The 14519-nt window shown below is 35.8% G+C and overlaps 1 protein-coding gene across 2 annotated transcripts; it reads right to left on the reverse strand.

The window, feature by feature from the left end:
• Positions 1-2949: 2949 nt before the first annotated feature.
• LOC147871412 (uncharacterized) lies at positions 2950-10542 on the reverse strand. Of its 2 annotated transcripts, none has more exons than XM_087339863.1 (8): positions 10467-10542; positions 9779-9889; positions 7776-7853; positions 7018-7121; positions 6441-6576; positions 5818-5949; positions 5016-5448; positions 2950-4782 (listed from the first exon to the last, which is right to left on the reverse strand). In XM_087339863.1, the coding sequence occupies exons 1-7, from the start codon at positions 10503-10505 to the stop codon at positions 5410-5412; spliced, it is 639 nt and encodes a 212-aa protein (XP_087195989.1). In that variant the 5' UTR covers positions 10506-10542; the 3' UTR covers positions 2950-4782; positions 5016-5409. The 2 variants fall into 2 exon arrangements, with proteins under 2 accessions (XP_087195989.1, XP_087195988.1); XM_087339862.1 differs by lacking the exon at positions 10467-10542 and adding an exon at positions 10160-10265.
• Between the last annotated feature and the right edge of the window lie 3977 nt (positions 10543-14519).

Raw genomic sequence — 14519 nt, forward strand, 5'->3', positions numbered from 1 at the left:
TCCTCTAGCCTCTGCGTCCAGACCGTCTCTGGGGCCCACCAAGCCTCCTATCCAATGGGTACCTGAGTCCTTTCCTTGAGTTAAAGAGTGACCAGGGCATGATGCTGACTATTCACCATCATCTAGTGCTGAGGTCAATAATGATTACGCACTCTACCCTGTCTCCCCCCAAATGACCTAGATGGGTGTACAAGGACTGCTTTTCACGTACAGCATCACAAGGACTTTTGCCTTGATTGACAGCAAAGACTTATCACTCTGCAGCAATTCCAACTTTGTTATGATTTACACATTAGGTAACATTTTTATTTTTAGTGTACTGTGATGCAACTGCATATTTTAAGTACAATATCTTTCTCATTTTGCTATCCTGTGTCTTGACATAATAAATCTTCCGCAAAGCATAAAATGTGCTTGTTATGTTCAGTCCTTCTTACCATTATACAGGCAGTTACTCATCACTCCCAAGGCAACATCTTCATAATGTCAAATTGGGCCATGCACTGTTAATTGTGTAATTAAATGCCTCATTTTCAGAATTTTTCAAATATATTAAAAAGCACACTTTGCAAATCTGTATTAAGAATTTAACCTTTTTACAAACAATTGAACTATTTATCTAGAATATAAACAATTAAACTAAAAACAATTTAATTAAAAGCAATTTAATTAAAAACACTGTTTAACTAATACAATTTAACTTTATTACTAAAGCAATTAAACTAAAACAATTTAACTTTTTTACTAAAACATTATAAAATATTTAACTAAAATATGAACAATTAAACTAAAAACAATTCAATTAAAAGCAATTTAATTAAAAACACTGTTTAACTAATACAATTTAACCTTTTTACAAACAATTGAACTATTTGTCTAGAATATAAACAATTAAACTAAAAACAATTTAATTAAAAGCAATTTAATTAAAAACACTGTTTAACTAATACAATTTAACTTTATTACTAAAACAATTACACTAAAACAATTTAACTTTTTTACTAAAACATTATAAAATATTTAACTAAAATATGAACAATTAAACTAAAAACAATTCAATTAAAAGCAATTTAATTAAAAATAGTTTAACTAATCCAATTTAACTTTTTTTACAAACAATTGAACTATTTATCTAGAATATAAACAATTAAACTAAAAACAATTTAATTAAAAGCAATTTAATTAAAAACACTGTTTAACTAATACAATTTATCTTTATTACTAAAACAATTAAACTATTTAACGAATATATAAACAATTAAACTAAAACAATTAAACTTTTTTACTGAAACAATTAAAATATTTAACTAAAATATAAACAATTAAACTAAAAACAATTTAATTAAAACACTGTGTAACTAATACAATTTAATTTTATTACTAAAACAATTAAACTATTTAACTAATATATAAACAATCAAACTAAAACAATTTAATTAAAACACTATTTAACTAATACAATTTAACTTTTTTACTAAAACAATTAAAATATTTAACTAATATAACTAACTAACTAACTAGATGACTTACCGAACCCGAAGGTTCATCACCGAATTAACCAAAGCCCTCCACCGGACCCTGTCCTGGGCCAACAAAATCCAGTCTCCTTCAACTCCTATCTCCCTTAGATCCCGCCTGACATTATCCTCCCATCTACGTCTAGGTCTCCCCAGTGATCTCTTCCCCTCAGGCTTCCCAAATAGTGGACCCAAGCAACCAGATGGCTAACCGAACCCGAAGGTTCATCACCGAATTAACCAAAGCCCTCCACCGGACCCTGTCCTGGGCCAACAAAATCCAGTTTCCTTCAACTCCTATCTCCCATAGATCCCGCCTGAGATTATCCTCCCATCTACGTCTAGGTCTCCCCAGCGGTCTCTTCCCTTCAGGTTTCCCAACCAGTACCCGGTGCACACCTCTTGTCCCATCCATGCGCTACATGTCCCGCCCATCTCGCTCTTCTCGACTTAATCACCCTGACAATATTGGGGGAGCAGTACAGATTTTTAAGCTCGTCATTATGCAGTTTTCTCCACGCCCCATCGTCTTCCCTCTTAGGCCCAAATATCGTCCTCAACACCCGATTCTCAAACACCTGCAATCTGTGTTCCTCCCTCTGAGTGAGAGACCATGTTTCGCACCCATACAAAACAACAGGCAAGATTATTGTTTTGTATACTTTCATTTCCAGGTTCTTAGAAATCAGACGGGAAGACAAAATATTTTGGACTGAGAATTAGCAAGCATTTCCAGAATTTAATCTCCTTCTATATTCCTCACAAGTATCATTTTGATTTGTTATTGTTCCCAGATATTTGAACTTTGTAACCCTTTTAAAGGACTTATTAGCCACCCTAAGACAATTTTGCCCGCCTGTCTTCTGGTGACGAGATACTAACATGTACTTAGTTTTTTCTGAATTTACTTCCAGCCCCATTTAACTAATATATAAACAATTAAACTAAAGCAATTTAATTAAAAACACTATATAACTAACACAATTTAACTTTCTACTAAAACAATTAAAATATTGAACTACAATATAAACAAACAATTTAATTAAAAACACTATTTAACTAATACAATTTAACTTTTTTACTAAAACAGTTAAAATATTTAACTAATATATAAACAATTAAACTAAAACAATTTAATTAAAAACACTATTTAACTAATACAATTTAACTTTTTTACTAAAACAGTTAAAATATTTAACTAATATATAAACAATTAAACTAAAACAATTTAATTAAAACACTATTTAACTAATACAATTTAACTGTTCACTGAAACAATTAAAATATTTAACTAAAATATAAACAATTTAACTAAAACAATTTAATTAAAACACTATTTAACTAATACAATTTAACTGTTCACTGAAACAATTAAAATATTTATCTAAAATATAAACAATTAAACTAAAAACAATTTAATTAAAACACTGTGTAACTAATACAATTTATTTTATTACTAAAACAATTAAACTATTTAACTAATATATAAACAATCAAACTAAAACAATTAATTAAAACACTATTTAACTAATACAATTTAACTTTTTTACTAAAACAATTAAAATATTTAACTAATATAACTAACTAACTAGATGGCTTACCGACCCCGAAGGTTCATCACCGAATTAACCAAAGCCCTCCACCGGACCCTGTCCTGGGCCAACAAAATCCAGTCTCCTTCAACTCCTATCTCCCTTAGATCCCGCCTGACATTATCCTCCCATCTACGTCTAGGTCTCCCCAGTGATCTCTTCCCCTCAGGCTTCCCAAATAGTGGACCCAAGCAACCAGATGGCTTACCGAACCCGAAGGTTCATCACCGAATTAACCAAAGCCCTCCACCGGACCCTGTCCTGGGCCAACAAAATCCAGTCTCCTTCAACTCCTATCTCCCATAGATCCCGCCTGACATTATCCTCCCATCTACGTCTAGGTCTCCCCAGTGATCTCTTCCCCTCAGGCTTCCCAAATAGTGGACCCAAGCAACCAGATGGCTTACCGAACCCGAAGGTTCATCACCGAATTAACCAAAGCCCTCCACCGGACCCTGTCCTGGGCCAACAAAATCCAGTTTCCTTCAACTCCTATCTCCCATAGATCCCGCCTGAGATTATCCTCCCATCTACGTCTAGGTCTCCCCAGCAGTCTCTTCACTTCAGGTTTCCCAACCAGTACCCGGTGCACACCTCTTGTCCCATCCATGCGCTACATGTCCCGCCCATCTCGCTCTTCTCGACTTAAACACCCTCACAATACTCGGGGAGCAGTACAGATTTTTAAGCTCGTCATTGTGCAGTTTTCTCCACGCCCCATCGTCTTCCCTCTTAGGCCCAAATATCCTCCTCAACACCCGATTCTCAAACACCTGCAATCTGTGTTCCTCCCTCTGAGTGAGAGACCATGTTTCGCACCCATACAAAACAACAGGCAAGATTTTTGTTTTGTATACTTTCATTTCCAGGTTCTTAGAAATCAGACGGGAAGACAAAATATTTTGGACTGAGAAGTAGCAAGCATTTCTGGAATTTAGTCTCCTCCTAACTTCCTCACAAGTATCATTTTGATTTGTTATTGTTGTTCCCAAATATTTGAACTTTGTAACCCTTTCAAAGGATTTATTAGCCACCCTAAGATAATTTTGCCCGCCTGTCTTCTGATGACGAGATACTAACATGTACTTAGTTTTTTCTGAATTTACTTCCAGCCCCATTTAACTAATATATAAACAATTAAACTAAAGCAATTTAATTAAAAACACTATATAACTAACACAATTTAACTTTCTACTATATCAATTAAAATATTGAACTACAATATAAACAAACAATTTAATTAAAAACACTATTTAACTAATACAATTTAACTTTTTTACTAAAACAGTTAAAATATTTAACTAATATATAAACAATTAAACTAAAACAATTTAATTAAAACACTATTTAACTAATACAATTTAACTGTTCACTGAAACAATTAAAATATTTAACTAAAATATAAACAATTAAACTAAAACAATTTAATTAAAACACTATTTAACTTATATAATTTAACTTTTTCACAAACAATTGAACTATTTATCTAAAATATAAACAGTTAAATAAAAAACAATTTAATTAAACGGTTTTTGACTAAACAATTTACTGTTTTCATTACAACAATTTAACTATTTAACTTTTCAACTAAAAATGCCCTAATTATACTAATTTAGCTGATTCACGATGTCTTAAATGGCCGATGCAAACATCACGTCATCCATTTCTGGAGTCTGCAAAGGAAATAAACATTTGAATCAGATCAGAACTGGAATTACGGCTAACAAGTATGCAATTGCATGCAGCTAAAGTTTATGAACATATTTTATAATTTTTATTCTTAAATATATAATATGTGAACTAAAAACAATTTAACTAAAGACACTGTAACTATTTAAATAAAACAACGTAAGTACTTAACTAAAGGAATTTAAGTATTTAACTAATTTAACTAAACCTATCTAACCTTTTAATTTCAAACTACGTAACTAAATGGGCAAATTCGTGATTCTTCAGTGAAGGACGGAAATTCAATGTTGTCCATCCCTGGGATCTGGAAAAGAAATAAACATTGGATCAGAACAGGAACTGGAATTATGAGTAACAAGTATGGAAACACATGCAGCGCAAGTTAATGAACATATTTCATAATTTTTATTCTTAAATATATAATATGTGAACTAAAAACAATTTAACTAATACAATTTAACTTTTTCACAAACAATTGAACTATTTATCTAAAATATAAACAGTTAAATCAAAAACAATTTAATTAAACAGTTTTTGACTAAACAATTTAAAGTTGAACATCGTCCATTTCTTGGTCTTGGGTGCAGCTATTCGATGTCTCCGTCATGTGTCTAATGTGGTATAAGTACGGGCGCAACATATGTGCATACCTGCAAAATGAATTACAGAGATATATATAAGTAAATTCAGTTGAAGTGGAACTTGTTTATTATAGTGTTCATAAGGTACAAACGTTAGGTTATGTTGAAACCTGTTTATAAAGCTGTATCTTAATTGTAGACTCTCTTTATTGCATTTCATTCTTTTACCACTAATGAATTTTTATGCCCATAAGCCATCTCATGTCATCCACCACTCGCGTATTAGCATAGGACTCGGGACAGCCATAGAACTTTTAATTACTAAAACACCTTAATGGAAACATGGCCTTCAGCTTCCAGGACATTTTCCAAATGTAACAGAATCACCAAGTGTAAACACCGTTGCTATGTGGCACATCACACAGTACTCTTACTTACCTCGTAATTGTCTTCACTCTGGTTGAAGATACTGTCTCTTGTCTGACTGGACGTAATAGAGCCGACTGGTCGTCGTGGTGGAGGGCGTGGCATCTGGTATTTCTTTGCCATCACGTCACTCCACTTGAGTCCCTGTAGGATGAAGCACAAACGTCAGTGACATGGACCAGACTGTTGATTGCAGAGTTAAAGTATGGGGAGGTAGAAGGGAGAATGCTTCGACGTAAAAGACCCTTCAATCACGGAGGAAGTACAAGGAACTTTGGGGACATCCGATCTTGCCTTCAAGGATCAAAGAAAATTGTTGTGTACTGAGAGACACCTTTGAAATTCTGCTCTGGCAATATATTATGCGTCACCTTTCTAAACCTTTTACTGTGGTCTTACTGCTTATGTACTGACGGTGTTAGGCCCATCACATAAGTTATTTTTATTTGTCTGGGAATGTAAATTATGCTGAACTTTCCAAACAACGAGATTGTCCAGAATAGTGTCAGAAGGCATGAACTGCTCTGCTGTGCCTCTGTGCTTGATTTGCATGGACAAAGCACAGTTCAGAACTGAAATATGTGTATATTCTGTATTATTTATTATACCATGTCAGACATGGGATAAGAACTCACGTCAAAGAATGGATGCCACTTGATGTCCAGTGCGCCAAGTCTGCAATGTGGTTTCTTGTCCAGGAGGTTCCAGACAAGGTCTGCCACATCTGGCGACAACCATGTGGGAATGTCTATGGTGTCACATACGATTTTACTGTAAAAGACAGGTCCATTGTATTTACCATTTAAACATTCTTATTAAACATGCTATGAGAATTAGCATTTCTAATGTCTGTGACAGTTCCAGTAAACTGCTTAGTTATGTGTAATTTGCATGGAGAACTCTGATGCAGGTCATACAAGAGTCAAGGAAAATTGTACTTGTCAAAATATGTTAGTTCTTAGCTTTTGCAATACTTTAGTTTACAGACCCCCTACATTTTATCGATGTCCTGCACAAATTTGCTTTCGTAATGTTTGTGCTTGCATTTTGTTTCCTTGCCTAAGGCTAATTATGCATATGATTAAAATGTGCACCTGCTTTCCTGGCATTGAAATAGACAGTAATGTGTTGGCCGCAAAGGTATCTGCATGTAACTGTTGATACGAGACTGATGTTCACAGGGAACACGTTCGTTGGGTCATCGATACTTACGTGTAGAGTGTTTGCAAATCTCTTTTGTTGGCATCAAATTCAAAGGGCCTGTGGCCTGCCAACATCTCATATGTGACGACTCCCACGCTCCACCAGTCGACTTCCTGCAACAGTTCAAATTGCACTCATTTTCACTTCATCACACGGTCAAACATTTTCATTAGGGTCTCCAGAATCAAGAAAAAAATTGTGGAAGGATCTGCGTTGTTCATTTCTTGCCTCCAGTTTTATATTGAACTTTCCCGTGTATGACTTGTACTCATTCTTCATTTATCTGTTTAATATAGGAAGAGGTTTGATTCCTATTGACATGGAGACTGCTGACGTTTCTTACATTTTCCGATGAATGTGATATGAGAAACATGGAAATCATTTGGTTAAGCATTGTTTAAATTATCATTATATGTTAAGCAATTCTCAAAATATCGCCCGTGGACAGACTTGGTTAAGCTAACAGGAGCATTTTCATAGAGTTTGGTTGTGGAAGTGCATAAGATTATTTTACATTTCCTTCATACCTATCAAATTGTTGTGAGTTCGCCAAATTTGGTAGAATGCTTCTATGTCTCGTGCTGTAAACTGATTACTTTGATTATGCATGTGTCATTGCAAGCTCCATGAAGATTCCATCTGTGCCTCCAAATCCTCAGAATATTATAGTGCATTGCCTTAATAGTTTACATTAAACTTACTGCTGGTTCAGTGACATAAAACAATGAGCTCATTATTCTCGCACTATCAGGGTATGAGATACTCACAAAGCTGTATCCATTGCCTCGCAGCATTTCTGGGGCCATGTAGTGGGCTGTCCCACACACGGATTCTGCACGTTTCTCCTGTTAACAGAAAAAGCATTTTATATAACCGTAAAAGAGATATCAGACAGGAAGCAACTAGAAATTAACTGTTTGGTAACCGGAACAAAGCTCTGAACATCCACTACTTGGCATTGAAAACAGTCAATTCCTTCATCTGCTGCCCTCATAACCTATTTCTCTAAGATCCCTCTTCATGCTGTATTCCCATCTGCTCCCCTCTTTTCCAAGTTAGCAACGTGCAGGAGTTTCTCCCACCTATATTTTGCGGCATTTCCTCTCTCCCTAGATGTCCAGCCCATTCTAAGTTAACTCCATAAGCGCCCTATCATAACAATACTTGGTAAACTGTAACAAACCACATACTTTGTATATTTGGATGCACTGCACGGTATGCAAGGTCCTAACACATATTTTTTCATTAATGCTAAAAAATCTAAACTAACCCCAGTTTGAACGAAATTTTCTATGACTCTGTTAAGAGAGAAGTGTTATACAATATTCAAATTGAATTTGGTATTCTAAAGACGCCAGTGAGTCTAATGAAAATGTGCTTAAATGAAACCTGTAGTAAAATTGGTATAGTTAAACATTTATCTGAGTCATTTTCCACCAAGAATGGTCTGAAACAAGGAGATGCCTTGTCTCCATTGCGCTTTAACTTTGCACTAGAATATGCCATCAGGAAAGTCCAAGACAGGCAGGAGGGTTTGCAATTGAATGGGACACTTCAGCTAATTGCATATGCTGATGATGTTAATTTATTGGGTGATGATATAAATACAATAAAGAGGAACACAGAAGTTTTACTGGAGGCTAGTAGAAAGGTGGGGCTAGAAGTAAATTCACAAAAAACTAATATTATGTTTGTATCTCATCAGCAGACAGAATTATCTTAGTGTGGCTAATAGATCCCTTGTAAGTGTGGCAGTTCAAATACTTGGGAACAAATCAAAATGATACTCATTAGGAAGTTAGAAGGAGACCAAATACTGGAAATACGTGCTCCTTTTCAGTTCAAAGTGTTTTGTCTTCCGGTCTGATTTATAAAAACCTGAAGTTTAAAATATACTATACAATAATTTTTCCTGTTTTGTATGGGTGCGAAACATGGTATCTCACTCTGAGGGAGGAACATAGATTGCAGATGTTTGACAATAGGGTGTTGAGGAGGATATTCGGGCCTAGGAGAGAAGATGATGGGGCATGGAGAAAACTGCATAATGGTGAGCTTAATAATTTGTTTTCCCCCCAATCTCTTCAGGGTGATTAATTCAAGAAGAATGAGATGGGTGGGGAATGTGGCGCGCATTGATGGGGCAAATGGTGTTCATTGGTTATTGATTGGGAAGCCTGAGGGGAAGGTCCACTAAGGAGACCTAGACGTAGATGGGAGGATAATCTCAGGCAAGATCTTTGGGAGATAGGAGTTGAAGGAGACTGGATTTTGTTTCCCCAGAACAGTGTCTGGTGGAGGGCTTTGGTTAATTCGGTGATGAACCTTCGCGTTCCGTAAGCCATCTAGTTATTTAGTTAGTTGGACTAGCCCCTTGCTCTATCCTCCTTAGCATCCAGTATTGCCCTTTCTTCAAACCACTTGTTAACTGATGTAGTTTCCGCAAAGTAAGAACCAGGCTTATTTATCTAATATATTTCATATCTGGTATAGTAAACAGCATGTTAATGGTGTATGAATTGCATAACAGCAATAATTTATGAAACTCTAATAGAGCTATAAGTATTAGTTCTGAGTTCATCCCCTCTAATTGAAAGACCTTGTTACATTTGTTTACACTTTTTCCATTAAGAATCGCTACATAAAGATTTTGTCCTCCTGTAAACTATCCAGTCTTAAACAAGGAGTAGTGCCAGACAGAGTGTGGTCCATGTAGCCTATGCGACCCTGTAAGTAAACCCAACAAAAGATAAGGTGGATTTAACTTTACCTTTGTGTGGCAGTTGAAGATTTTACACAGCCCATAATCAGAGACTGCGATGTGGCCGCGTGCATCAATAAGTATATTTTCTGGTTTCAAGTCACGGTGTATGACACCGATCTGAAAGGAAGAAATTAACGAGTTATTTGCACAGCGTGATTTGCTGCTTTTTAACCTTTACACGACGGGGATTTAAACGGCAAAATGGTAGTAGCCCTATTGGGGTTTTTTGCAGGTTTTTAAACTTTTGTGCACGCTCCACGGAAAACTTTAATATTATCTAAAGTAAACATGATAAATTCACGAAATAAAAGCCATATTTATTCGAATAGAACAGAGAAAAAATGCAGTTAATATCTTAATTGCCTAAATAGGCCTTAGTAACTTTACTTTGTTCTTTTGAAGCTCATTCGACATGATAGAAGCCATGGTTGTGAACTAATGACCACACAGAAAAAGTTGTTTCCGCTACTTCAGTGGATACACATTCTTTTCACCCATCATGAGGAAGAACGTGAGAAACTTTAAATAGGGGGACTGAAAATGAAGCCCAAACCCACTTGACATAAACAAAGTTAATTGCTGTTTATAGTTTCCGGGTTGACAGCTCAGGTTGAACTTGTGGGAACCCTAGAGAAAGTGATTCAATATCTGCAGCCCCTAAAAGAGGCCAAAAGACGTAGCCAAGTCTACTTACAGTGTTGCAAGTTTTGAGTTCCGCACAGGGAACGTTCATAGGGCTGAGTACACAACTTATGTCCCAGACAAGGAACGCTAGTAAGATAAAGGTTAATGTGGCAGAAAGTTGTAGTACTACTATTTTGCATTTCTGCCTTATAGCGCTTAAACTAAGATGTCATATATATTGTTATTGTTGATTACCACAGAAAATAAAAATGACATTGAACAGAATAAAAAAGTTATAGCCCCACATTCACTTAAGTAGTTTAATGCAGACAAGTGAGGTGATGTCTGAATACCTGATGCAGGTGTTCAACAGCCAGGACTATCTCCGCTAGGTATAGTCTTGCTGCAGTCTCTGTAAACTTGCCCCAGTAACACAGCAAATGGTACAAGTCTCCACCAGGATAATAGTCTGGAAAAATAATAATGCATTATTGTTACTGTAAGGACACTTCATGATACTAGGGGTACTAGTGAGTGCTACTGTGTTATCTGTTGAATTTGACAATGGAGTTACTGCAATGTTTTCCTCTCCAGAAGACTGGAAACAGCAGATTTGTTCGTCAGTGGGGGATGGAGCACAATCTGTAGGCAGAGACAAAACTCACAGCCCATGCAGGACACTGCACTCGATGTTTGAGAAGCAAATAAATAATACGCTGACCCTTCTTCCTCCGGTCGACATGGTGGTCACTCCTTGTGCTACCCATTCTAAAATGATTCAGTTGTTATTGAAACTTATTTTACTGCTATGTACACTATAGGCTACTATAAACAGTTATAAATTCTGAGTAAACATGATTCCTCACACAAAACATGAGTGATAGGACAGTGTGTTAACACCACAGCACGCAACTGGTGTTGACTGGAATCATTCAAACTGATGTACACTCAGTACACCAGACCACCGTGCTCAGCAGGAGGATTTCCTATATCATACATACTGTCTGTCTGTCTTTCTAAAGTAATAACTAACTCAAACTTGAAGGCATCCTGAATGTGGTCCTAAATATATTAAATGAAATGAAGAACACTCCCTCCGTTGCAGGTGCTGGCAGTGATCATTGAATTAAAAAGAGAAACTAAGAAATGCCGAAACTAGAAAAATGAGGTGAATCGCTGGAAAACTAATGAGTGTCAGCTGTTGATTTCTCTTGTGCGTGTTAGGAGGGATGCGCATCACTGCAGGTGGGCACTTGTGTATGAAGGTCAAGCTAGTTCTTTGCTCAGATAGACAGTACATATATCTGCAAACTTTCATGGATTCACATTTTAGACTGACTACAGGATGTGGAATATGGGACATGCAGATGTGTACAAATTAAAATAGCAATTACGTTTCACGGAAGATAGAGGTTTAATAACGATTTTAAGATGTTGCACTAAAAGCACTGTTATGCAGAAGATAGGCCTAAGTACAGCAAATTTGTCCTCATCTTTAATAGTTTTGACACTAATGAACAGAATTTTGAAGGTTTTGATTCCAGCAGAGTACGCATATTCTCAAAACATGGAATGTTAGGGATTTAAGTTTGAAGTTAGTTCTTATTCTTTGTGTTATCAGGGTGTTGTACCTCTGCAACTATGTAAATTTTACAGCATTACTTGGCACTACAATGCACTGACACTTCTGTTGTTAAATTGTTCACTTTGCTTCTCAACCATCCTCGAATCAGGAATTGTTTTTCATGTACTCACCAAGTGCGAGACAGATCTTTGACTCTGTGTTGAAGGCGTAACAGAGTGCTACCAAGAATGGAAATTGGGAGCAGAGTTGATGGACGTAGCACTCTGTTTGGTATTTGTCTCGGTCGCCTTCAACGGGAATATCCATGATTTTCATCGCATAGGTCTTGTTGTTATCCATGCCACAGTTCTTCCTTGTCATGAAAACTTTTCCAAAACCTGTAACAGCACACGGTTATGATTCTTGTTGCTTTCTGCTCAATAGTGGTCTGAGGTATTTGTAGACTGTCCCTTTATAAAGATCATAATTGTTTATAAACGTTTTGTGTAATATCAAACATTTGTGTGATTGTGTGCATTTTGTGCTAAAATTATGAATTTGTGGGTCTTTATGTGTACCAAGATAAAGACACAACGGTTAATAATGGTTACCATTTGTCAGTCCACTCTTTCCAGATAACATTCAAGAAAATAGTCGGCAATAAGAAAAAGAATGGTATTGTTGGCAAAATGTGTATTTTCATTTAATTTAAGCATAAAAGAATTTTGAGTTGTTTCCAACTGTTCTCAACCACACCATGACGTCTTGAAGCAAGAAAATATTTCTGAAGCTTCATTTTGCTCAAACATTAATAAAGATTTGGTTCAGGGTTTGTAAATGTTGTGGTTTGATATCATAATCACATGTCTGAATACAGTAACAGCTGTTGGTGCTACGACTTCTACTATTTTGCCCTTTGATCTAGAGGATAACAGAAAATCAGGCCTACATTTATCAGCAGAGATAGGCAAGTGTTAATGGAAATTTATACTTACCTCCTTCCCCTAGAAGTCTCAGCGGGTCAAAGTCTCTCAGTTTTGTTGTGTAAGGCTGTGAATTCTTGGCTGTAACAAAGTTTTTAAAATTACAGGCATGTTCTAAGGCATCCTACCCATACAGCATGATTAAAATAATTTTCGTAGTACGCCACATAATTTGCCCATTGAATGGACCGTCCATCATAATTGAAGAGGAATGTTACCACAGATGGTGGTGACCTTCCTGATGTATTAAATTACAGTCTGTAGGACTTGTGTAGTAGGCAATTCTTTAAATAAGTGGTCTGAAGTTTTGTTGTCTCTAAAATCAGCCTGTAATTTAAATTGAAGTTTATAATACTAGTCTATATTGTGCCGTACATATTGGCATTTCCACTTCCTAAGAACTGCTCGGGTAGTCCTAATGATAGTTATTATTTCTGATGGTTTCTAAAGATTATACATTGACCGGCATTAGTCTCAGGAAACAAGGCATTGACAAGATGTCAAATACACATAAGACATGACTGTTTTGTGTTTACTCACAATTTTTTGTGCAATAACAGATTCATATGAAGAACTTATGAAATACGGTGCAGCAATTAGTATTTGGACGGCTTAATTATAGGTTCAGTTATAACTTAATTGCCAAGCATGGTCTGCTAAGCGTAATTGTGAGGTAATTGTTCAGAACTCAGGTCTCATACTGACAGGAGCAATAATTCATGTACTTGCTGAGTGTTCGAACCAGTTAGGAGATGATTTTAATATTATCTTCCTATGTATGTAATGCTGTTTATAGTGCAGTCTGGTCAATAATATTTAGTGTGTATATTAATTTTCTAATTCAGGGACGTTGGGTTTACAACTTCATGGTCGTTGGTGTGGTACCATCCAATAATAACATTTTCAGTAGCATAATGTGGTCATGTTCTCCACTGCAGGAGATTATGATCATTCTTAAATAAAAAGAATTGTGCCCACTTGGAAAATATTTGATATCGTTGCCACTCTAAGTAGCAGCCTACAGTTGGAAGATTAATCAAGAGTAATAACAACACCTGCATATGGGAAGCTGTGGTCAGCCATTTCCAGTCATCTCAGATGTTCAAAACATATTTACCTAAAATCCATCGTAATGTTGCCATGCCAATTCCCCCACCTCATTGAAGTGGCCAGTTATAATAAATATTCTTTCAAACACAGTACATGCATGCCTTGTGCATCAATATTATTGAAATGCCACCTTCCTTCCTTTTATTATCCTAAACGTAACATGAGATGCACATAACCAGCGAAATTTGGTGCTATACATGTAATAATTGTCAACTGAAATCTTCATTCAACAATATTTTCCTTAGCAGTTTGTTTACAGACATTTGCAATTAACCATTATTCTCGTAACAGATTAATGCATTGGAAATTAAAAATAATAAATATGAAAACATGACTCCATTCTTCCACACTTTGTTGACGGCATTCTAAAATTTCCATGCAAGAAATAGCATGTTTATGAACTTAAAAGCAGGAATATAAATATTGTCATCTATGATACATTGTATGAGCATCTGACATATCCTTT

The sequence above is a fragment of the Zootermopsis nevadensis genome, unplaced genomic scaffold (genome assembly GCF_977971745.1).
Source record: "Zootermopsis nevadensis isolate Lab colony 2312 unplaced genomic scaffold, Znev_1.0 Znev_ptg000057l, whole genome shotgun sequence".
NCBI lineage: Eukaryota > Metazoa > Arthropoda > Insecta > Blattodea > Termopsidae > Zootermopsis > Zootermopsis nevadensis.

Excerpts from the sequence above, each read along its gene's own strand:
- LOC147871412 (XM_087339863.1), bottom strand. The coding sequence starts at position 10,505 with ATGAACGTTCCCTGTGCGGAACTCAAAACTTGCAACACT. Across the intron at positions 9,890-10,466 it reads AACTCAAAACTTGCAACACT|ATCGGTGTCATACACCGTGA; the intron begins GTAAGTAGACTT and ends TCTTCCTTTCAG. Across the intron at positions 5,449-5,817 it reads AGAGTGAAGACAATTACGAG|GTATGCACATATGTTGCGCC; the intron begins GTAAGTAAGAGT and ends TTCATTTTGCAG.